Genomic DNA, 14,691 nt, shown 5'->3' with positions numbered 1-14,691 from the left:
GCGTAAAGGGCTTACTGTAATCAGGAGTACCCAATACAGGAGCAGAACACAAAGCAATACGCAAATCAGTAAAACTCTTCTGACATTCGTCAGTCCACGGAAGAGACTGAGGCGTATCTTTTAAAGTTAGCGCCAACAGCGGTTTAGCCAATAAAGAGAAACTCGGAATCCACTGTCTACAATAAGAAGTAATGCCCAAAAAGGCACGTACCTCTCTTTGTGTGGATGGCACTGACATTTGTGCAATTGCCTGAATTCGTTCGGGGGTCAATCGTCGTCCCTCCTTTGACAAGAGATGACCCAAATAAGTCACCTCGCGACAGACATATTGTAATTTAGAAGGAGAAACCTTGTGATTTAGATCAAACAAATGACGCAACAGTGCAACGGTCACGTTTTTGCAAATCTCCTCTGAATCAGCGGCAACTAATAAGTCATCCATGTACTGAATGAGAGCGGCACCGGACGGTAAGGAAAAGGCATAAAGATGACATTTTAGAGCTTGACTGTAAATAGAGGGACTTTCACAATAACCTTGAGGTGTGCGTTTAAACCGGAAGCTTCGGCCTCCGAGGGAAAAACCAAAAATATCTCTACTCTCTTCGGCGATGGGAATACTAAAGAAAGCATTCTTTAGATCAATAACTGAAAACCAAGTCGCTGTAGAAGGTATCATCGTCAACAGAGCAGTGATATCTGGGACTACAGGAAACTGCGGTACGACAATCTTGTTTACCTCCCGAAGATCAATTACAAAACGATAAACAGGAGGCTGAGAAGGATCAGTGCGTTTAAGAACCGGAAGAACAGGACTGTTACATGTATTTCCTCTCGTTTCCTCAACCACACCCTTCTGAATCAAATCATGGACAATTTCCAGAAGTGCTTTCTCACCTTCAGTAGAGATTCTGTATTGCGGAATACGTGGCATTTCAGCATTGGGCTTAAGAGTAACAACATAAGGTGGGATCTCAAGACAACCAACGTCATTCGGACCCGTAGCCCAAAGCGTTTCGGGAAGAGAAAGCAATTCAGGTGGGAATTGATCTTTTGATAAGTACATTGGACTAGTCATTTTCTGTCCTAGAGTGAGGTATACACCAGAAGGTGAACAATATATCGTAGCATGCATTCTTTTTAATAGATCTAAACCCAACAGATTTTCACCACAACCATTCGTCAGAAGAAGCGGAGCTTCTAAATCATAAGGGCCTATTGAAACAGGCAAAGGGCAAGAAACTGGATTGCGAACAGGGGCGCCAGAAAATCCTACAGATACATTCGTTAAGCCAGACAAAGGTGCGCCAGGGAGTTTAGAATGAATGATAGAGCTTCTCAAGGCACCAGTATCTAAAAGAAATGGCTCTGAAACACCCATTGTAGTGACATTAACATAAGGTCCATTCTGATCCACTGGAATTGACGTAACCCCCTTACTTTGTCCATGGCTGTCCTATTCAAAATGAAGACTTTCATTCCCTCCTTCAATATACTGATCCTCACTGTAATACTGTGTAGACCTAACATTTTGCTGGTCAAAGTAATTTCCGGAATTTGGAGGAACAAAAGAACGCTGCTCTTGGGTTAACACACCTCGACCTCTACCTCTATTTGCTGACTGAAGACCACCACGACCTCGTGAAGCAGATGTTGCTCCATTACGCTGCAACAATGCCGGACAACTGTTCTTAAAATGACCTTCCTCCCTACAATAAGCACATTGATTGGGACCTAGCAAAGGTCTTGGAATGAATGGTTCAGGCTTTTGATACAACCTCTGAAACTGCGGAGGCTGTTGAAACTGAGGCTGAACATAACGAGGAGGATAAGCCTGTTGCAAGAGAACTTTAGTTTTTAATTCTTTCGTCTTTTTCTCTTGTTTTTCCCTTTCTTCTTTGTCTCTATTTTCATAATATTGTGCAGTAGCCAATATCTGGGCGGAAGAAGAAACTGCCCATGAACTCTCGGAGTCTTTTAGCTTGTGTGATAGTTCAGGAAGCAAGTTATATACGAACTTATCCACAAATAATCGCTGTCCCCCTTCTGTAGCCATATCTTGACCACTGTGATCAATGAATGTCTCCTCGAATCGGGTAAAGAAATCGGAAACACTTTCATCTTTCTTTTGTTTACATACTGCTAGCTTATCCCAATTAACTCTCAAAGCAGGCATCATTGTTTTCATTAATGTAATAATCCTACCAGGGAGTTCTGAGATCAAAGCGTCGGGCTTTGCACCACCTACTTGACCTCTATCTGCGGCAATAATAGCGTTCCAATCGCCGCCTAATTCTTGAGCGTGATCCTCTCTACGAATTTTAGCCCATATTGTCTGTGGAACTACATTTCCCATCAACATGTCAATATCTGCTAGATTCATAGTACATGCATCAACTGTTTGCGACAACTCTTTATAGTAACCAGCAGGATTTTTGCGTGGATCTGGTAGTGACTGTTTAAGTGCTAAAACTTCAGACCTTTTCCAGGGGACATGTATCCATATGCGCTGAAAATGCGCAGGAATAGCTGGATTAGCACCTGCTGCTGCAACTTCTTCCTTCCATATTGGAGAAACCTCTCTCATGGGATAGTTTTTCAGTGCTGTCCTAACTGAAGGATCAGAATCAGGAAAAGTCTGTGAGAACAATAGGGATCTGAAAGAAATAAGTGTTCTGACAGCGTTTTCAACCTTAGGACCCACAATAAGTCCTTTGTCAAAGTCAGCCTGAACATCTAACAGATCCTGTGGGACCGAACCCAAATTCATATCCTCCCATTCTTTAGCGAAAGTATCGCACATAACTTTAAAAACATATCTCTGCGTAGGTGCATTCCATTGCAGAAAGGTGGACATAATATCAGACGTACTATATTGGGGACCCTTCTTGATCCATCTACAAGCAAGTGAGTCCAATTTTTCTCGCTCTTCGGAGTCTGGGAATTGACTACGAGACTGTCTTTGAGAAAAAGCTGGAGACACGTTTAAAGCTTCAAAGAAAGGTGATAAGAGACCAGAGACAGTATCGGTAAATCGCTTACGCATAGATGGAGAATTTGACATAAGGATAGGGGACAAGGTATTAGGTGAATTAACTAAAGGAGCATTAGGAATTGCCAAAGGAGCAGAAGGCAAAGGAGTTAAAGGCAAAGCTGGCATAGGCAATACTTGAGGAGGCAAATGTGGAAAAGCTGGAGCAGGCGGAAGCACAACTGGCGGCTGAACAGGCTGTAACATCGGGGGTGCATTAGCACCTTGTACATAGGGCGGAGGCAATTTCAATAAGTGGGACATTAAGGAATCTTCCTTAAAATCTTTTCTCTTATCAAGGGAAGAGATAGGCAACGTCGGATAGCATTTATCTATTGCCATTCGATGCTGTCTGTCTGAAATTTCCATTGCATTATCTATTTCATCATCTTTGAATTGCTGAGCAGCCTGTATAATCGTCATTCCCTGTGTTTTCCTATCTCGTTTCGCTTGTTTAATTTCTCTCTGTTTGGCTTCCTTACGCCAAAGGCGAAAAGAGTCAAACATTGCCGGCCGGGCTTTTCTTTTAAATAACGTTGCTTCTAAATTATCTAGCACATCAGTTTCGAAACTACCATTTTCTGGCCATTTTAAAACACCATCTTTCTTTGTATATCGGGTCCATGTCTTATTAAAGGCAATAGGACCAACACCATGTTTAGAATAGAGCTCATATGTGGGAGTTCCAACCGAAGGAATCGGACAGGAGTCCTCAAGCTGGGAGTCCCTATTACAACCAAAGCAACAAAGTTTTCCAAACTTAGTCAGACCAGACATCTCACGATTTTTACTGGCTGTTCACAAACATCAAGGGGGTAAAACTTTCAGTTTACACAGCACAAATGCACTTACCCCTCGGCTTTGGCCACTGCAATGGCCAAATCTAAGGACCTAAGGACAAAACAAAGACCAAAATTTGTGGGCGCGACCCACCAAATACTTAACTAAGGATGTCTTCTTACACCAACAGAGGCCCGTATATCGTCTCGCTTTACCATACATCATCAAAGAAAGGGCCAAGGCAGGGCGGCAGTCAGGGCAGCAGTCGTCAGTAGCCGTCAGGAAGGAGTAACCGCGCTGAAAAAGACCTTCGGACCACTTCGACATACAGGGGTCGCTTGACGTGGCTCGCGATTCCTCCAGAATTTTCTTGCGGGGTTCCTCACGACCTTCAGGCAGAACCGGTACCGCTGAAGCCGCCCCACGTTGGGCGCCAGTTGAAGAACCAGAACCTTATGGGCCTGGCGGCGCAGGGTACGCCTGAAATCTCCTTGGATTCACCTGCCTCAACTAACAGAGACACGGGACACTCTGTCAGGCGTAAAAGATCAGATTTTATTAGCTGCAGCTAGTACAGTTGTCCAAGAAGTACACAAGGTATGTTCTCAGGAGACTGCCACTTTACTTTGTGGCGCACAATCTTATATACCGTATAAAAGCCATTTATTAACTACATACACTCCCAGAACACATAGAAAGGAGCTAGTAAGAATAATGTAAAGATAGAACAGAGCCAATAGAAATGTCGGAAAACAAGACAGCACCAATAGAAGGAATTGGAAAACAAAGTATCAAGTGACTTAAGGTTGCCTCCCCTCCAGCTGTGTTTGTCACCCCTCCCTTGAACTAATTCATTAACCGATCCACAACGAAGTTGCATGTGGTGTGATAAGTTTGTGTGCGTTTGGAGGACAGTTGTGAAATGAGAGAATACTAGCAAAGGACAGCGAAGGCCAGACGATAAGATAAGATCGGCGGAGAATAGTGTGAGCCTACAGATAGTTGAAACAAGGATTAGAAAACCAGACAGGGATTAGTGTACTCGGTCAGACCTTAATACCAGCCTTGTAAAGATAGAGGCAGAAGGCTGTTTTGAACACCATGTTGCAGAATAAGCAGAAAAGGCAGAATGGACTTCGTTCGCTGTGCTGCCTGAGTGAAGGCAACATAAAATGGCGGCGGGCCGCAAAATGGCGGGTCGATACGATCGTATTAAAAATCGAATTTCCTCAGTGTTTGTTTCTCCATATAAAACCTCATATCATGGTATCTAGTTCATGAAAGTTGGAGGTGTTTATTCTTATCTGAACATTATTAAATAGAAAAGGAAAAAGTGGGAGAATTGAGAACCTCCCTATCAGAGTCAATGGCAAAACTACCCATCTATCGAGAAGCGCTTGTACTTTTGCAAGCATCCTAACACAGTGGTTCCCAACCTTTTGACTTCTGTGGCCCCCGCTTTATCATTACTGGAACCCAGTGACCCCCACTGAATCATTATTGGAATCCGGGGACCCCCCCACTGAGTCATTACCTAGAGCTGGGGACCTAATCTGTTAATATTATTCAAATTTCTAAGCAGTCACGGACCCCCTGAGGAGGTTTCACGGGCCCCCAGGGGTCCATGGACCACAGGTTGGGAACCACTGTCCTAACATAATTAAGATTGAACAAGGATCTATAATTCTTCGTAACATAAATTCCTAAATACCTAACAGGTTCAGATAAATTAGTTTTCTGTTGCAGAATATAGGGAAGATTCTCCATTCCAGCATTAAATAGGAGAACTTCCGTTTTGTTTTCATTAATCTTGTATCCCCCTATTTGTGTGAACTCATCAATCTTATTGAAAGCTTTTTGTATATTCTCAATCCCTGGTTTTAAATATAGGATGATGTTGTCAGCAAAAAGTTTAACTTTTGGCATCTCCGGTAGTGGTGCAATAATTTATTTCAAACTGCCTATTATCTGTGCTAGAGACTCAATAAAAAAGTGGAAAGTATAGGAGGAAGGAGACATCCCTGTCTAGTACCTCTATCAATCTGAATTGTTCCTCTAATTTTTGAATTGATTATGATTCTAGCCTGAACACCCTGATACATCTGCCTTAACATTGTAGTAAATTGCAAAGGGAAACTAAATTGAGTTAGGCTGTATACCAAGGCTTCCCAATTAACTAGGTCAAAAGCCTTCTCTGCGTCTAACATTATTATTACTGCAGGAGTTATGTTGACTATAAAGTAATCTATTGCCCGTAGCAAACAATTTTTATTCATTGTCATCGACCTACTGGCGACAAAACCGTACTGATCTTTATGTACTAATTGCTGTGCAATTGGTGCGATCCTAGTAGCCCAAACCTTTGTTAAAATTTTAAAATCGGCATTTAGCAGACTAATCGGATGATATGCATCGGGATTCAATGGATTTTTATCTTTTTTTCAAAAAGCTGACTATTATTGCTTCTTTGAACATTAAGGGTATTTCTATTCCCTCTAGTATTGTGTTGCATAATTCTGTCAAGAATGGTGTAAGCTCTTCGCAAAAAGTTTTATAAAATTCTATTGGAAAGCCATTGCCACCACAAGCCTTTGCACTGGGTATTCTCTGAGTATCTCCCTTGATTTCCAGTGGCATGATTTTCTGTACTAATTTGTTCTGAGTTTTAACGACATTTTAGGTAGCATAATAGGACTATAATACTGAGTTAGCTGTGAAAATGAGACTTTATAGTCCATCTCGTAGATTCTAGAATAATGTGACAGAAACACTCAAGCTATATCCTTGTCATCCTTAAAAATTGTACTAGTCTCGGGTTCCTGGATTTGATGTATTCGCTGTTTTTCGTGTTTTATACAAGTGGCCCAAGCTAAATGCTTACCTACCAATTGACTTTCTTCATAAACCTGCTGCTGATAAGCTTGTGAGCTAACAACTTCTTCCAGGATGAAAAATTGTTTAAGATGGACTCGCTTTTGGTTAAGATTACGCCTTGACAGTACGTGCCCCCGTGATATAATGCATTCCTCTGACACCCTGTCTATTGCCTTCTGTAGTTTTTTTATTTGCAATTTTCTTTACGTGTCTGCGCTACTTTAATAGAAATGATTTTGCCCTTAGATGTTGCTTTGAATGCCTCCCATACATTAAACAAGGAGGCTGAATTTCGATTAAACTGGAAGAATTCCTGTATGAATTGTCTCATATCTGAGACCCGCTGCTGATTAGCTAACAAAGATCTGTCGTACTGCCATCTGGGTCTCTCTTTGTTAGGCAAGTCCAATTCTACTGTCACCATGACCACGAAATGATTAGAAAAAGCATTTACCCAAATATCTGAATACAGCTTCTTCAGCAAGTGAGATACTAAAAAGTAATCTATCCGGGAGGTGGTTTTATAAAGATGTGAGTAGCAGGTATATTGAGTGGCAACATGGTGTCCTTCGTGCCAAGGGTCAGTTATCTGGAAATCGTTTTTCATTACATTCAAAAGCCTTTTGGTCTTAGGCTTCAGTTGCTTTTTCGCCTGGTTGGAGGTATCTAATGTTACATCTTGAATATAATTAAAATCACCTCCCATAATAAAGGGGCCCGTAACACTCATTGATATATTATAAAGTTGAATGAATGGCTCTATTTCATCCACAACTGGACCACTGTAATTGACCAAATTAACTTCTGTTTGTATGACTTTGAGCCAGATCCATCTCCCCTTAGGGTCTCTAATAATGTCTTTTACTACCCAATCTAGTCTGCTTCTAAGAAATATTGCTCTCTAACTGCCAACCCAGATGACGCAAACCAAGCTGACGAGAACTGTTTTGGAATATATATTTTGAGGTTATTACTTTTCAGATGAGTTTCTTGAAAGTAAAGAACATCAGGATTGAATGAACATAACCATCTTAACGTTGCCTTGTATTTCCTACTATTTAAAATACCATTCGCACTGCAGGTAATAACTTTGTGCTTAACCATTCTTATTGAATAATTTGTTATCCATCCTTCTCCAATCAAAGCCAATGTATCCTATCTTTTGAAAAAAAACTTAATTTTCTCAACTTAAGGGACCTTGTTCCCTTTCCTTCCCCATACCCCAAACTGCCCACCCCCTCCTCCCTGAACACTCTGTCCTTGTTAGAGCGTCGCCCTCCCCTGAACTCACCCCATACCGATCCCACACTCTCCTTCCCTCCCCACCTCTTATATCCCCACATGGATGCCCTGTCATGGCACCTAGTTGTCAGTAGCACTAGAGGGTGAACAACATTCAGTAATTAGATGTGCTGTGTGTCTTTTTCCTGCCATTAGGAAAGCTCTACCCAATAAATACTAGCCTCCTCAACCCAGTCCTACCCCATTACTTATATCATGCAACAAGGTTCTGGCCGCATTGACTGCATGAACTATATTTAAGCGGCCCTTGAAAAGGACTTTTAGCTTTGATTGCTGTACGAGCCCGGTTGGAGCTCCCGCCTTTTGAAATGCTGGAATCATTTCCTTTAGTTCCCTCCGCCTGCGCGCAGTGGCAGCCGACATGTCTGAAAAAATTCTGAAAGTATAGTCGCCCGGAATCTGATGTATTCTACTCTTAATTGCCTGCTGCAAGATACGTTCTTTAATCCGAAAAATGCCAAAGCTCACCAGTATTGTGTGAGGGTATTTAGCATTAGGTCTTAGCACCGCTGGTACTTGATGAGTCCACATAATAGAAAGATCCTGATGTCTATCTATCAGTTTTGGAAGTACATGTTGTTTAACAAGGTCTGTAATCAATTGGGTAATATTCTGGCAATTCTCGCGACCTTCAAGAATCCCTATAAATCTTAAATTTGATCTGAGTGAATAATTCTCTGCATCTTCCATTTTAACTTAATCTGCAACTGCAGCAGATCGTCTTGACATTTAGAGGTTGAGGGGGAAGGTAAACTCGTCCATCTTCCAAATCTGAGACACGTTGTTCGACCTCCCTCATTCGAGTGTTAAGCTGCTGAATATTGCCATTTATCAAATTTAATTGTGTTTCTGTTCTTTGATTCGCTTCTGTCTGTGAAATCTTTAACAACTTTAACTCATTTAATATTTGATGGAGCAAGGACTGCGAATGAATAGTGTCTTCTCCTTCAAGTCGCCCGGGATGTTCTGCATACGGTTGTGCATCTACTTGTTGTCTCTCGTGGCAGGCCCTGTTTTCCGCGTCTCACTCAGAGCTAAAAGCTGATCTCATGGGAAGGCTGGTGGGTCCTACAAAATCTGAACCGGGCTGTACAGGGGGGAATAAGTGTCTTGTGGCAAAACAACAATATGACTGACAGCTGAGATCCCAATGGGGCCTCCCTTGCCATGCTATTTGCCCCACCAAATAACAAATAGAGTTGCTTAGGAGCTCCTACACTATCATGAAACTCTTCGCTGTGAATTAGCAGGCTAGATGTTGTCTTCTGCTGGTTATAAGCAGTATTTAAGTTGTCTTGCAACTCTTGCACTTTGTCCTGTGCCCCGTCCGGATCTCTTTCCTTTGAAAGACTTTAATAGACTCTCCCTGGGGGGAGGGAAGCCTGAATCTTTCGAACCAGGAAGTGTAGTTAATCGTGACCTGGATTCATTAATCACAGTCTGCTGAAGACCACTAATATTTGTACTTGATACCTTTGTCATTGTATCCGAAGGTAGGGGATGCCTATTTTTTATGCTTCGCGCTGATCTGAGAGTCTTTATTGAGGACCGGACCTTAATCTGAAGATCTTGAGGAGAGCATCACTTATGGAAGGAGATGGCTCCCCTATTCTTAAATATCTACTACTGGGCAATAGATATAGCTTGATATAGCGCAGCGGGAGGGGGATCTGTCTATATCTCCTTACAGTGCTTGGAATACTCCTAGATAAACCTCTTTCGTCCTCCTGTCTTGCCGTATCTTGCAGTATTTGGGCGTGCTTTTGTCTTCTTTTTTTTTCACTTTGTAACCTTTTTTTTTACTTGATTATTTATATCTCCGCATGCCCCTTGTAACACTTTTAATATACAGCTAACATTTGGTAGTCTTTAAAAAATGCCTAGATTATTTTATTTTAATTTCTTGCTTAATTGCTTAATTGCTTAATTGCTCATGTCTTCTAGTGCTCCTGGTATTTGGTGTTTATAGGGTGGGGGGCGGTGTCTCTATCCGCACTGCACATCAGACAAGAAAGTGACAGAAAATGGTGCTCCTCTCATGGGCCATGAGAGCGCAGGGGCTTCTGTGAATGAGCACCTTTTCACTCTCCCACCCTGTATACCTTCATGCACCTCCAAACGAATCCTCTATGCTTGACAGACTGCCTCCTGCCTCTAGTCGACTCTGCCAATGCACGCCAATATTGACACGACTTTTCAAATTCAAAACATGCGGTGAGTGCCGTACCGCTCCTGCCTCAGATCTTCTTCCCGAGCTGAGCTGGTGCCGTGGCTGACGTGGCTGACGTGGCGTCCATGGCGCACACAGCAAGAGCCTCGCAGCTGATCGCGTCACCCTCAGCCGAATGTCGTTTTTAGCCACGGAGCATGGCCAGGCTCCTATGCTGACCTGCTACCTTCTTGCCTAGGAAAGAAGAACTGGATCTGAAAATTCATCTTGAGCCCAGGACCCCAGAGTGATCTAAAGGGCTGGTCTACTGGCCTACTGATCTGAGCCTCAGGGACATAAGAGGCTCCCCTGCCAGCTCGTGTCTGCCAATACGAAGCTCCAACTCACCCATCATCCAGCCTACTCTTTGTAACATGTGACAGCCTCCGCAATGCTCTCCTTGCTTCTTTTGGCCCTGTCCAATGTGAATGGTACCCTTGGCACAAAATTTGAGAAGGTAATCCTTTAGTGGATGTAAACTGGAACTGTATCCGGCCTGCTCTCCTTCACGGTCAGCTTGCACTTTTGGTATTGACCTGGTCCAGCACAATCAGATCGCTGCAGTTGGTGTTTTATGCTTTTAGGCACTATTTTACACTTTATTCCTTTAAAATTCATATTTCCGGTTCTACGGATTGGATTTGTATTGATTTCGTCTTGTATTATTTATTAACTTTAGCTATATTTTGCTAACCTGGTGGGGAGGAACCTTTTTGTGTGGCGTTTTCACTGTTTTAGTGTTTGAAGTGTTGCACAGCTACTTTACATTTTGCCTCTAAGTTAAGCATGACTGCTTTATGGCAAGCTACCAGGGAGTTGGGCCCAGCCTTTTTGGGGGGTTGCTTGTGCTGTACTCTGACAAGGACAGTGGTTGCTGCTTGATTGAGGCTCACACCCTAGCCAACTAACAACCACATTTCTTGCAGCAGGTGTCCATAAAGATTACCTTGAGCATTCGTGAAATCTTCAGGAGTGCATATGGGCAAAAAGTGTGTATGTACATCATGGGAGTGATCACTTCCATTCCTGCACCCAGAAATGACCCCTGCTCTTATCTTTCACAGGAGTAATTTAATATGTGTTATAAGCCTGGTACAAGTATCTGGAAATTGTTTGCGAATACCCACAATCCTATGTGTTTCTCGGTGTTGCTTGATTGTGCAGTACTCTGCAGTTTAATTCTTTCTTCCCATCATCAACCCCAAAATTGGTGCAAAATAGACCAACGTTGCAGGTTTTCTATCTTCACAAGTAAAGCTTGAGGTTTGAAAATTAAATTACCTCTTATTTACTGAATTATGAAGTCAAACAGTGAATCCCATATGACTCTTTTTGGGCATATTTGACATAGTCAGATGCCCGAAAACATTAACCAAACCTAAAATGTACAACAGAGGCATTGTTATCAAGGAGGTAGGTAGTGGGTGATAAGTGTGGGTCACAGCTATTACCGTATTAGTCAGTCAGTACTGTGTCTCAGGAGAACACCTCTAATACGAGCAATAGGCTCCTATAGAAACTAAAGTGCAGAGTAGTATCTGACTGTTGAAGGTCCCACTATGTACTATAAGGACATATTTCTTGGTGAGAGATGCTCCAACTTACCTTGAACTTTTGCTTTGGACCTGCGTGATTTATTGCTAAATATTTTCTTTTTCCAAACAGGCCCTGGGTAGCGAGAAGCCAAGTGGGATCCGTGTGTTTGCTGTTTTGCTGCATGCACACCTTGCCGGGGAAGCAATCATGACGCGCCATTTTCGAAATGGAGAAGAACAAAAGATGCTTGCCTTTGACAGCGAGTTTGATTTCAACTTCCAGGAGTTCCAGCATCTAGCAGAGGAGCGGATTATACTGCCTGTAGGAATACTTATTACATTACATATTTCCCTAAGCTTGACATTTTTAAAGGATAATTCATATTTTTGTTTATAAAGTGATAGAATTCTAATTTCTGACAGAGCTTTAAGGGATTCTAACTATACACATGCACTTTTTAAATCATTTAAAACTTATTTCCTTCTATTTTTTTAAGAGTGGATTTTTCTACCATCCTCAATTTTTTCAAGTTGGCTTCATTAGTCCACTGATCCAGCAGAACCAGATATTAAACCGAACTGCCCCCTTCCTTATGTCATAAATCTCAAGAACCTTGGGAGAAATCCAGCTTGCCTTAATGAATAGGCAGCCACTGTATGTCAATATAACAGTTTTCAATTTCGACCCTATAAGTTTAAGAAAACCATTTGATAATGTCTTTTCAACTTTTTTTAAAGCTCATTCTTTGTACATTCATTCTTAATGATTTTCCTTTGTGAATAATCCCATATCTAGCTATACAATTGGCTGTTACCTTATGGCCCAAACGATTCCTGCTCTCTGAAAGTGCTAATCTGTTTCTTGCCTCCAAAATGTGCAAATTGTTTATTGGGGGGGTCCTTCTCTTTTCGTCCTACTAGATTCTGGAATCAAACTACTATGGCCGTGTGCCTGCTATTGTACCATTGAAAACAGCTGAAAACCTTTCTGTTTTGCTCAGTGTAAGTCTCAAACTAGTACGAGGACACTCCCAGAGGTAGAAGGGATAGCAGTGAGCTGTATAAGTATGAATCATCGTCAACATTATCTCCTTTGCAGAATTTTACTACTGGTTGAGTTAATATTATCCTTATATACATTGTGTTTCCTCCTGCATTTTGTGGCATTTGGCTATAAATGTTACAAACATTTGTGCCTCTCTTCGTCTTGATTTCATATTGCTTCGGTGATGTACTTCAACCCTGTGCATATGATTTGGTATTTTCACCACCGTGGTTCAGTCTATGGATCTGCTGAAAATTTCAAGGTACTGCGAATCTGATGGGTCTGTTAATCCTAAGTGTTGCCACTTGTATGCTTTGCATATGGTTGCTTGCTGGTTATTTTGGTTGAATATTAGACACTTCTATGGGATAGCCTCTTCTATTAAGGACTATAGCCAGAAATCGGGACAAGACAAATGGCTACTGCTTTGAGGCTCTCATGTTCGCCATTTAGATATTCCATTTCTCCATCCCACACTCTTGTGCAGCCCTTGCCTTCCTTCTTTGTTGGCGCTGCTTGGATTTAGTGAACAAGGTTTACTAGGTGAGAAGTACATTTTTAATGTACCTAAGTCAGTATATGGGCAAATATTTTGAAGGTCAAGCAGCAATGCCTTTCATAATGCTGTACATTAATCAACATAGTGAAAGGTATGTGATGAAGAAGGAGAACTCTGTGGAGTGAAGATCAGTGGTGAGTATCTAATACATTACAGAATGTTTGTCTGAGGCAAGTAATCTATTTCCTGGTGCTTGCTGCTGCTCTGTGTGTCTCTATTAGAACATATCAAGCACGACCATGGAACCTAAAGAGTGACTACCATAAAAAGTTTAAAGGTTCAGGTTTAAAGGGCCTCTCAAATCATAAAGAAATGAGATTGAAGAAAAGGGAATATTACTATAGATGAAAGGTAATGGAGCTAATATAACATTTTCAACCACAGAACTATAACTCTGAAACGTGATCACAACCACAGTGTAGTTTTATCCTGGTTATGGGTCGTAGATTTTATTGTATTCACCTACATCAGCTTGACCTCTTTCTTGTGCCTTGGTGCACGCCCTTTCATCAACCATGTGTATCGTGAATGTCTGCATTCCTGCCTCGTGGAGGTAGACTCCCTGCATACAGAAGGACAATAAATGCCCTTACGCCCCTCAACGTCCTTCTCCTTATATGACATATGATTCATGGTCTTACCAGCTATCTCCTAGAGAGATGCCAACCGGCGACCTTCCAGTAGAAAACTGCGCGCATATACACCCTACAACTATACATTCATGGAACAAATACATCATACATTTGCACCATGCAGCCCATAATGTTACCAAACCTATGAACGTACATTAGCATTAGTTATCACCCTCAAAGAAATGGTAATAGTTATTGAGACAACGAAAATGCGCGGAATGTAGGCATTAAATACTGTTGCTTGCCTGAAACAGAAAGGACAGGTTCAGGTAGTTTTTTATCGAAACACCCTTTGATGAAAATGGCTATTAACTGCCAATTTCCTCCGTTATACACTCTCTCACTGTCTGAGGCCCATATCTAAAATACAGATATAAGAATTCAATAGCTATTAATTCCTCGAGCAAAAGGAGGTGAGGTTTAATTAACAGTGGCCCACACTGCAGTGACCAAATCAATCAACGTGTGTTTGAGGAATGAAATTAAAATTTGCTATCTCATTTCGTGTCTTATTCTGGGTCCAGTGGCTTTTTGCTCTTTGAATGTTTTCTTTAAACTCATTCTCACACGTTCCAATCCTGATGGGTCCACTCACAAGTTCATCCTCCCAATGTTGATCAAATGAGTACCAATGAGTTGGATACCAATAAGCATCTGTTATTGAGAGCAAAAGAGGGCCTCCGGAATAAACAGGTACCTTACAAATACACGTTATCTCTCTGAATGA

General features: G+C 41.8%; 1 protein-coding gene across 3 annotated transcripts in view; it reads left to right on the top strand.

The window, feature by feature from the left end:
- MOXD1 (monooxygenase DBH like 1) overlaps positions 1-14,691 on the top strand; it is a 759,590-nt gene that overhangs the window by 557,813 nt on the left and 187,086 nt on the right. For all 3 annotated transcript variants that reach the window (XM_069235166.1, XM_069235165.1, XM_069235167.1), the window contains exon 8: positions 11,859-12,050. In XM_069235166.1, the coding sequence (XP_069091267.1) occupies positions 11,859-12,050 (192 nt within the window). The remainder of the gene's footprint in view (positions 1-11,858; positions 12,051-14,691) is intronic.

Source organism: Pleurodeles waltl, chromosome 5 (genome assembly GCF_031143425.1).
Source record: "Pleurodeles waltl isolate 20211129_DDA chromosome 5, aPleWal1.hap1.20221129, whole genome shotgun sequence".
NCBI lineage: Eukaryota > Metazoa > Chordata > Amphibia > Caudata > Salamandridae > Pleurodeles > Pleurodeles waltl.
Note: the sequence above shows the minus strand (reverse complement) of the source record. Positions and strands in the feature narration are given on the sequence as shown.